Consider the following 10692-nt stretch of genomic DNA (forward strand, 5'->3'; position numbering starts at 1 on the left):
TACGGCCTGGGTGACAGAGCGAGACTCCTTCTCAATAAATAAATAAATAAATAAAACAGCTATTACATGACATCATTCTGATTTCATTTCATTCCTGCAATCTCTCATAAGACTTTTTAAAATGTTAAAGTTGAAGCTATTAATCAGCTGTTGATGCCAATAAAACAGCAACTGAGTCATATTCCAAAGATGATGACCTGTTTTATATATGATGAGTACATTTTCCATTCAAACGTATCAGTATTAATTATCGTATCTATATAGTACAACTCACATATCTAAACACAAAGAATAAAATGTGTTAATGTCTACTTTCCATTTGTTTGGAAAAAGATATGAGTAAAAGGCAAGTGAACATGAATTATTTTAAATGCTACTTCCTTTTTTGATTAACTTTTGATTAAGTGTAGCGATGATGGTGCATGTGAAAGAGTTTGCCAAGTACCTAGTCAAATCTACCCTACTCTTCTTCCATTGCAAAAGCATTGGAAACGGGCATGTGGACAGCCTGGCAGTTAGGTATGGCCATGAGACTAAGTTCTCATGAATGGAATGGGAGAGTAAGCAATACATCCTACTCTCAGGCTAGTGCCTGGAGCTCCTTCCTACCAGCTAGAACCTAGATATGGTTGTGACGTAGCCAGATCACACAAATGGTACCCTGGAGCAGTGATGACCCATAAAACTGTCTCAGGGAATGAGTATGTTCTGTATTCGTGCTGTCCAGTACAGAAGCCACTAGCCACATGTGACTATTAAGCACCTGAATGTGGCTAGTATGAATGATGAGCTAAATTTTAAATTTTATTTAATTTTAATTAATTTCCATTTAAATAGTCATATGTGGCTAGCAGCTACTGTACTGAACAGCACAGTTGCAGAACCATTCTGTTAGCTAAGTGGATTCTAGGAGGATTTCTTTCCCCGGACTGTTAAGTAAGAAACTTCTAGCTTATTGAGCCATTGCATTTTGGGGTTTTTATATGACTTCATGGTAACTAACACAATGATTTTGACATAATATGTGAAACTACTACTAAATACCTCTGAGGAGGGAAGTAGAACTGGTTAAGAGGAACATAAAAGTGGCTTTTACTTTTAACTGTGCATACTTCATTTAGTTTGAAGCTCTTTTACAGTACTTTCTTTATAAGAACTTTTTATATGTAAACCATCAAACAGAACAAAGAAATAGAAACAGGTTTCCTAACTCAGTCTTTCTACACGGTTCTATATACAAATTTTTAGAAGCTGAGAAATACCACTTTAGAACAAGTAGTGTCTACATTCCAAGATTAAAAATAACTATGGTGGGAATTAACTTAATTGTATATTATTTCATAAAGTTCTCTGAAGGCAATCTGTGTGTTTAAGACATCTTTGCATTCACTCCTCTGTCCTATACTGCCTAACCATACTGCTTTACTACTCATATACATATGATCTGAATGAGTATCACATTAAAACTGGAAAAAATTGAAGACAAACATACTATACAAGGTCTAAGAATTTCATTTCTGCAAGTCCTCCAATCAAGCCTGTTCCTTATGGAAAGGACTCCATAGTACCTCTGTAATTCGTTCCATTTCTCAAGTCAGGCTGAGATGCTAGCTGTTCCTTGACGCCATCTAACCGCTGTTGCAGTTCTTCTGATGTTATTTCTCCTAAAACAATGAAAAATTGCTCATTTAAGAATTCTGAATTAAGTTTTACGAGACCTCATGAAGGGTAGACTAATCTTTAGTAACCTATATTAGACAAATGTCTTATTACTTTCATATGTTCCGTAAATTGAAGACAGTTAAAAACTTGTACCAACGCGCATCAATTCGGTTGTGCTTCATTTATTAATCTTGTATTAAAAATTATTAAAACAAGATTAATTTGAATAGCCAGGCACGGTGGCTCACGCCTGTAATCCCAGCACTTTGGGAGGCTGAGGTAGGTGGATCACCTGAGGTCAGGAGATCGAGACCATCCTGGCTAACATGGTGAAACCCCATCTCTACTAAAAATACAAAAAATTAGCCGGGCACGGTGGCGGGCGCCTGTAGTCCCAGCTACTCAGGAGGCTGAGGCAGGAGAATGGTGTGAACCTGGGAGGCGGAGTTTGCAGTGAGCCGAGATCGCGCCACTGCACTCCAGCGGGGGGATAGAGGGAGACTCTGTCTCAAAAAAACAAAACAAAACAAAACAAGATTTAATTTGAATAGTTGGTAAAGTGCTGCCAGTTGATATACTCAGGAATCTATAAGCAATAACTCTGTGGATTTTTGTCAGTTAAAAAGAAATCAACGGAGCATTTATAGAGAAAACTTCACATCTTTACTTTAATTTTATCCCCAATACTTCATTATATGGATCATCAATATAAAAACACACAATATATAAATATACAAATTTCCATTAGCTCATTTGTAAAAAACTTTATGGAACACATTGGGCTTTGGGGGGAGTTATTAATTCAGCTGAATAAATTATAATACCCCAAATGAGTTCAAATTGGGTTTTAAGTCAATTTTTTTTTTTGAGATGGAGCCTTGCTCTGTTGCCCAGGTTGGAGTGCAGTGGCATGATCTCGGCTTACTGCAACCTCTGCCTCCCAGGTTCAAGCAACTCTCCTGTCTCAGCCTCCCAAGTAGCTGGGATTACAGGCACGCACCACGACGCCCGGCTGATTTTTTGTATTTTCAATAGAGATGGGGTTTCACCATATTGGCCAGGCTGGTCTCGAACTCCTGACCTCAGGTGATCCACTCACCTTGGCCTCCCAAAGTGCTGGAATTACAGGCGTGAGCCACCACACCCGGCCAAGTCATATTTTATTTGTATAAAAATTACAAATAGGACCATATATGTAAATACTTAACACCATTATGTACATTAACCTGTTTCTTAGTTTGGCATTTGTGTAACAGTGCTCCATGTCCCATATTTTCACCTTATAAAATACAGAAGCCAGCGATTTTCTACTTTATTACACTAAAAAGTTCTTAAACTCACAAAAACAATATACTATATTTTCATAAAGAGAAACAGGGAAAAAGAATACCAATTCTCCTTATCTTGAAATCCTTCCACCTAATGATGGAAAAAGGTGTCTCCTCTTTTACCGATCTCTTACCAGGGGTGCCTAAAAGGTTATGGTCTCTCATAAGCCGATAATCTTCATCACTGAGTTCATTAATAAACTGATAATAGGCCTCTTCTCTGTGGAGACGCTCTTGCTGCCATCTTCTCTCATTTTCATGATGATTATAGTCTTGAGATAAGCTTTCTTCACTGCCACCATCTGATCTAGATGTAGATTGATTCATCCTGAGATTCCTGGCTTTCTGTTCAAACAATATAAACAAAATTCAAGGTGTTAAGTCATGGACCACATTTGGCTTTGTATTTATAACTTACAGTTTTTAATTTTTAAATGTTGTCCCCTACCCAAATACTGTATTTGCCAAGTCTTGCAGTGAGAACCTCACATATAAAATGAAAAACAACTTCTAGGAAATACAACACAATTGGAGCTACTTCTTTGCCTAAAGCCATTAAGTCAGACTGGATTTGGGTTTACCACACAATGCTCATGCCTGAATACCATAGTGATTATCTCATTTTTGACCCGGCTAATGATCTGGAAAAGTTGATCGAGAAGTCCTCATTTATGTTTCAGTATCTGGGTACTTCACATTAATTACAAAATTTTAGGCTTGAATTATGCACATTCTTCACTTAATGAGCAAAGGGATATTGGGATGATATAATTTACATTTATTTTCAGCAAGGTATTCTTTCCAAAATAAGGCTCATGAATGTAATATTATCCCCCACTGCACTTTGTTGAAGTAAAAATCATTTAGCCTAATTAATATCTACTGAACAGACTGGGAGGTGATCTCTCATTAAAGCTTACCAGGAAGACTTTGAAACTCAACAGGAAACAAGACATCATGTATGACTCAAGGATTGTGAAAGTGCATCAGAGCACTTTGTATCTCCCCATAACAAGCCTCATCCTTAAGCCTGGAATGGTTAGTCCCAGGAGTTTCAGAGTGCCAGTGAAAGTTCCTAACTTTGCCTAAGAAAACACTATTTTTGAATTATATTTAAATGTCACTCCTGAGAAGCTCGCTTTTAAACGATAAGGAAATCAAGGGAGAAAGATGTTTGTTTCATAAATACTTTAAAATTTCTTAAACATATCTATTTAGTAAGTCACACTAAAGCAATGGTTCTCAAACTCACTTAAGGACATTTTTAAAAATCCAGATGCCCAAATCTCATCCCCAATCCTTGATTAGAGTTTTCCAGGGTAGGACCAGGTCTGCTGTTAAGAGCTAATTTGGGTGTTCTACAGATGAAATAAACTATTCCTCAACAACCTCTGGCATGTCACTAAAGGGTATGAGTGATACAGCACCTGATTCAGTAGAGGCTGGAGGCTCAAATGGCTAGGCTACCAGTGAAGCAACTGTGCAACTCCGCCTCTCGAAATACACCAGGTGTTTAATAAGCAAGCTGCTTTAAATATAAGGTGAAATTAGCCTACAAGTCTAAAACACTGTAGGAGTAAGCAACTATTCAATTTCACCTGTAACACTAAATTACAAATTCAAGGATTTTTTTCACTGTGGTTATTTTGTCATTTTGAACAAATGACCTAGTAACATTATCCACTCAAATACGAATTAACACTACTAAAAACTCAAGATTTCTATCTTCAGATTAGGACCGTAATTAGCAAAGAGCATATTTCGTAGGTACAGCAATAATAGGATTTTTGTAATAAATAACTTTACAGAAACCTATCATAAAATCAAGCTACCTTAATATTATTTAAAACGTAACAGCTTCTCCTTAAAGGTAATTTTCTTATACAATTAATCACCATGAAAACAAAGCGAATACCTTATTTTCCTTTCGACATGCTTTTACCATATGCCATGGTATCCATCCTTCAATTGTTTGTGCCTTTTTTGAGAGTTGCCCATCTGAAGCAATAAAAGAGAGGTGAATAATTCAATAAACTGTCTCTTTGAAGGCCAGGAACGGGTGGGAGTCTCCCCACTCTGCTGCAAAGCCAAAGCAAATTCTCCAGTGGATTTTGTTAGACACATCTAGAAAATTAGATCCCCATACAATTAGGTCATGAACACCTCCCGCAAGGCCCCTACCTCCCGCAACAAACTTAGGCCTTTCGTCCTACACTGTCACTGCTCCTGGGCTTACGCCTCCTCTCTCAAAGGCCTTCCTTCCTATCCCGTTCCCATTCGGATGTTACCAGGGTTAGGCGTCTCTGGCTTACTTCTAAACCTTGACTTTCTTGCCACCCCCGCCCTCCGTCCCGCTACTGGTTTCTTTCCTGGCCGTTGCGACGGAAGCTCGCGCCGGGGGACGATCCCCAGTACGATAAACAGAGTGGGCTCAAGGGGCCCAACCAACCTCTTCCCAACCGAGCCTCAAGTAACGCTTCCCTTAGCGACCTAGATTCCCACAGGGAAGCAGGTGATAGACGGTGCATCCCAACCAATCCCCAGCCAGCGGAGCGCATTAAGAGGGCAGTTAACCAATCGGAGAAGAGATGGGTGGCTCGAAGGATGGCCTGCTTTCCCCGGCGTCTCCAGGAAGTAGTGGTGGGACCCAGATCTTTCCCTCGAACCCACCTCTCCAAGTCCCGGGCCTTCCGCCTCCTGCCCGGAAAAAGTGTGCCGCGGACGGCGGTTCTCTCGGGTGCTGGAGGCTGTGGCTAGGAGGTGGGATAGGCTTGCCGCTGCGCCTCCGGAGCCCGCTGTTCCCTCGAATTGGCCACTGAGGAGAGAAGCCGGAAGCCCGTGCTGCAGCGTGGGGTCGTCCAGCTGCGGAGGATGCTCCGCGGGCGGAACGGCAGGCCCCAGCCCTTCTTTCCAGACAGCCAGGCCGCCCACTCGGCGGAGGGGAGTCGCTCCGCAGCCGGCCCGGAGCTCGCACCGGAGCTCGCCCGTGCGACTGAAAATTGCGTCCGTCGGGAGCTAGGGTGCCTGCGTCCCGCGTTCCGCCCTCTCCGCGCCGCCCTTACAGTGCCTCCTCCTCGAGGCCAAAAACCGGCCGCTCAGCGCTGTTGGCAGCCGCGTAGTCGCAGAGACACAGCTTGCTTTCCAGGCTTGGGAAGTCCCAGCACTTAACTCTACGCGTCGGTGTTGCTTGTTTGCCAGCCAGACTACAAAGTGCACCCAAAGGTGTATTCGTCCCTTTACTTCCGGGTGTAACGTACTACCCAGCCAGGCCCTTTCCCTTGCTGTTCGTTGGAACCTGGAAATTACAAACCCTAATACATTCTGAAGTCTGTCTGTCTATCTCTATTTGAGAAAAGGTCTCTCCCTGTCGCCCAGGCTGGAGTGCAGTGGAGCGATCGTAGCTCACTGCAGCCTCCAGCGTTCCGCCCTCCTCATCCCAGTAGCTGGAACTACAGGCGCTTGCCACTAATTTCACATTTTTTTCTTTTGTAGAGACAGGGGTCTCGCTATGTTGCCCAGGCTGATTTCGTACTCGGCCTCAAGCAATCCTCCCACCTCAGCAAAATGGGATTACAGGCATGAGGCACTGCACCCCACTACATTTGTGTTTTTTCACCTTCTCACTAGGAAAGCAGTTTGAAACTCCCAACATTCCTCTCTCTGATTTTATTTCTGAGATGTGAGGCTTACTAAACTTGCCTCACCATTAGTTAATATGCTGAGTAGGTCTCCGTCTAACCTGGTATAGGTCCCCTTCCTCACATCCCCCCTATCCAGATGACTTCATCACTGGAGAGTGCTCACAATGCCGTTACTTGTCATTCTCCCGTTTGTTATTTCATTTCTGCATTAATTTTTGAGGAACTACCATATTCCCATTATTATGCTGGGCAGTCCTTAGCATCAATGAGCTACCAGTGTAGTAAGGATCTATGGACAAGTTTTTAAAATAAGCATATGGATATGGATACTAAAATGGAAATATGTAAAACAGCCTAGAAAGTCCTTCCAGGTCTCTCCGCTGCTTACATTGACAGACTGATGTCTTGGCACTCTGAAACTGCTGGAAGTTCCGCCACAAGATACGGGAACTCCTACGCAACCCCCAACTCCACTTTTACCTAATTTTCTCTGTCTCCCAAAACTCAGCTCAGTTCTCATCTTTAAGGAATTTTTCTTGATACCTCTGAAGTAACACCCTTATCTCACCCTCAAGCCCGATATCTACACATAAAACTAGGCAAATGTCCCTTTTGGGGGCTCCCATACTCCCTCTATATAAACCCATTTTAACATGTATTCATGTATTTAACAAATAGTGTGACGATGTATTAGGTGCTGGTAATACAGACTGAATCAGACAAACAGTCACGTCCTCACAGAATGAAGTCCTTGCCCTCTTTTCCCATGGAAAAAGAGTCATTGAGCAAATACTTGCAATGATTTTCTGATTTTAGGTTTTTCCTACCTAGAGTCTGAACTCCTTAAGTGTGAACAAATGGTCTTATTCGTTGTTGTAATCCCAGAACTGAGCACAGCACCTGGCAGAACATTCTCCTCAGCCTACTGCATATATGAGCAGAGAAAAGTGCAATCTTTTGGCAAAGAGGATTAATGCACATAGTGCAACGACCTCAGATATTGTGAACACATATCATAGAAAATAAGTAGAGATCATTTTTAATATCTTTATGAATTTTGGAGAGTGCAATCAAATGCAATAATCCAAGTGCAAATACTTTTTACATGTTGAGTGGGAAGGACATTTGTGTCTCTTCCTATTTTTCCTATTTCCTATTATATACCCTAAGAATTAAAAATATATATAAAAATGTGTAAATAAAAATGCAATCAAGTGATTTACCAGGTAGGAAGCTGCAGGTTTTTGTGAGTAGAGAGTCAGGTAATATATGTAACTTGAATCCAACACCTTGCTTCAGTTTTTGCGGTCCAAGAAAAAATGACTACCAAGAGGGCCTTAGGTACCATAGCTGGAATAGACAGCTGAATCATTCTAGATATCTACTCTGGGTCTCAGGACCTGCCAAAGCCTCTGGTCTAATTAATTTCTGTTTATTGGATTGGTACCTGGCCTTTTTAAGTGTGTATGCCTCATGTAACTCCTGCACTTTTTACAATTAGGAATAAAAAGGTGTAAAATAATTAAAACCATAAGATTAAAAGGATTTTCTGTATATCTGGTAAATTATGTACTTGTCATGTTTAAGAGATTTTGGCTTCATAAAACGACAGCCTTAATTACAATTTAAAACAAAATGGAGCACTCGATTTCAAGTTTTTAAGTTGAAGTTGAAATCTTAGAACTAAGTTTATGGATGGCATCGGAACTGCAAAGAGAAATTTAGGCTTGCCATATTGTCTTATTGTTTAAAAATTATTGTGTAAGATTTCAAGAAGGAATTAAATTTAACATTTGAAGTACTTGTGAATGGGATAAAATATTAAATTTATAAATACAGTTTAAAATGTTGGTTTGAAGATAATTAAATAAGTATGTGAATGAGATTGAAAGTTAGTGAAAGGCTAATTCCAAATGACTGTTAAGATTTACTGTACTTGGCCAGGCACGGCGGCTCACGCCTGTAATCCCAGCACTTTGGGAGGCCAAGGCAGGCAGATCATGAGGTCAAGAGATCGAGACCATCCTGGTCAACATGGTGAAACCCCGTCTCTACTAAAAATACAAAAATTGGCCAGGCATGGTGGCGCACACCTGTAGTCCCAGCTACTTGGGAGGCTGAGGCAGGAGAATCGCTTGAACTCAGGAGGCAGAGGTTGCAGTGAGCCAAGATCGTGCCACTGCACTCCACCCTGGCGACAGAGCGAGACTCTGTCTCAAACAAAAAACAAAAACAAAAAGATTTACTACGCTTACCACTAGAATAATAAGAGCTGTGAACCAAATGTAAAAAGCTAAGGTGTAACTAGGACATTGAATTTGGAACTAATAAGTTGAATATTAACTGTTTAAGGCAAATATTTTTTAAAGAATGTTTTCTTTATTTCCTCATAGCTCTTTTAACAGCTTTATTGAGATATAATTCACATACCGTAAAATTTGCCCATTTAAGGTATATAATCCAGTAGTTTTTAGTATAATCAGAGTTGCGCAGCATTCACCACAATCTAATTTTAAAACATGTTCATCACCCCAAAGGAAACCCTACACCTATTAACAGTTACCCTTATTCCTACTCCACCCTATTCCCAGCCCCTGGCAATCACTAACGTACTTTCTGTCTCTGAATTTGCCTATTCTGAGCCTTTCAAACAAATGGTATTCTATGTCACGTGGTCTTTTGTGTCTGGTTTCTTTCACTTAGCATAATGTTTTCAAGGGTCATCATGTTGTAGCATGTCTCAGTATTTCATTCCTCGAGAGAAACTTCGGAAGAATCCTTTTCTGCATATGAAAACAACCCTCAAGGACACTCCTGATAACCTGGGTCTTAATTAGGCCAGAGATGGTCTTGGATCAGGTTATCTAGAAATGAAGCCTGAGACAAGGATTCTTATTGAGGTGTTTTATTAGGACAGCGCACTCTGGAGAAGGGGATAGAGGAAGCAGGACTAGCCAGGAGGACAAGGAAACAAGAATGAGCCTCCACTGATCCCATGAAATTCACCACCAAGTGCTGGCCGACAAGACCAGCTCTTTGTACACACATGCCCGTCCATCACTGGGTGAGATCTTCAGGGGCAGGGTTGCAGCAGAACCTCATGCGTGAGGTGGCTCCTGTTTTAGCCAAGGGAAATTCTCGAGAGAAGAAGGCAGCTGAAATTGTTAGCCACCACTCCCAGCAGCTGGAGTACAGATGCATAAGCTTATAGAGTGGATTTGGGCAGGAAACAAAAAACGTTCACTACGGTCCACGCTTTGTCTTGTTGAGATCATTTGCTTCTCGTGTTAAGTTTCTCCATCTGAGCAGTTTCTAATCCCAATTTCTGGGAAATTTTTAAAAGACAAGGGTATTGGGACAAACTACAGCCCCTGCTGCTGCAGCTGGTTCCAAGGCCATAACTGATACTCATTATCTCCCTCCTGCACTACCCTTTCTAGATTCCCCTCCACCTCCGCTAGCACTTCTGCTGGTGCAGGTGGCTTGACTGATGGATTGAACCAGGCACTCGTCCCTGAGGGGTTTCAGACCCCAGTTATCATGCTCTTACCAGGCTGTGGTGGCTGTACTTATTCATTTACAGTTACAACTAGGCACGGGAATACCAAGAAATGCCCCCATTGGATCTCCTGAGTACCCAATGTATTCCTCTTTGGTCTAATTATGTAGCAGCAGCCTCCACCTTGTTCTGATGGTTCCAACACTAAGAGCCCACAGCGATCAGAGAGCAGCCATAGCTTTCAGTTTAGTGGGACTCTTACTGTGTCCTATGATGAAAGCATCCCACCTCTGAGTATAGGACCTGATTATCCCTTGATCACTGGATCCACGTATTCTATCTACTGTGGACACAGCACCATCTACCAGCCATTGGTTTAAGGAGTATATTTGCATTATCCTGAAGGATAACGCTCCAGTCTCACAAGGGGTTATTTCCAAGATGGAATTTCAGCCATGCCTTCAATTGGCCATTGCTCCACTCTATCAATTTGATAGCTTCCAAGTGGTATGGTATGTGGTATGACCAGTGGATCCTCTGGTCAGGTGCCCAACACTATACC

The 10692-nt window shown here is 41.5% G+C and overlaps 1 protein-coding gene across 7 annotated transcripts in view; it reads right to left on the reverse strand.

Moving 5' to 3' along the window:
• RNF6 (ring finger protein 6) overlaps positions 1-5979 on the reverse strand; it is a 51544-nt gene extending 45565 nt beyond the window's left edge. For 3 of the 7 annotated variants that reach the window (XM_017951145.3, XM_003913690.5, XM_017951144.3), the window contains exons 1-4: positions 5440-5568; positions 4906-4988; positions 3125-3335; positions 1569-1664 (exon numbers count right to left, since the gene is read on the reverse strand). In XM_017951145.3, coding sequence (XP_017806634.2) covers positions 1569-1664; positions 3125-3335; positions 4906-4988; positions 5440-5548 — 499 coding nt within the window. In that variant the 5' untranslated portion in view covers positions 5549-5568. Of the gene's footprint in view, positions 1-1568; positions 1665-3124; positions 3336-4905; positions 4989-5203; positions 5569-5660 lie in introns of those variants that run through there. The other 4 variants (XM_003913689.5, XM_009191662.4, XM_009191664.4 and 1 more) reach the window with 4 other exon arrangements.
• Between the last annotated feature and the right edge of the window lie 4713 nt (positions 5980-10692).

The sequence above is a fragment of the Papio anubis genome, chromosome 15 (genome assembly GCF_008728515.1).
Source record: "Papio anubis isolate 15944 chromosome 15, Panubis1.0, whole genome shotgun sequence".
In the NCBI taxonomy this organism is placed as follows: Eukaryota; Metazoa; Chordata; class Mammalia; order Primates; family Cercopithecidae; genus Papio; species Papio anubis.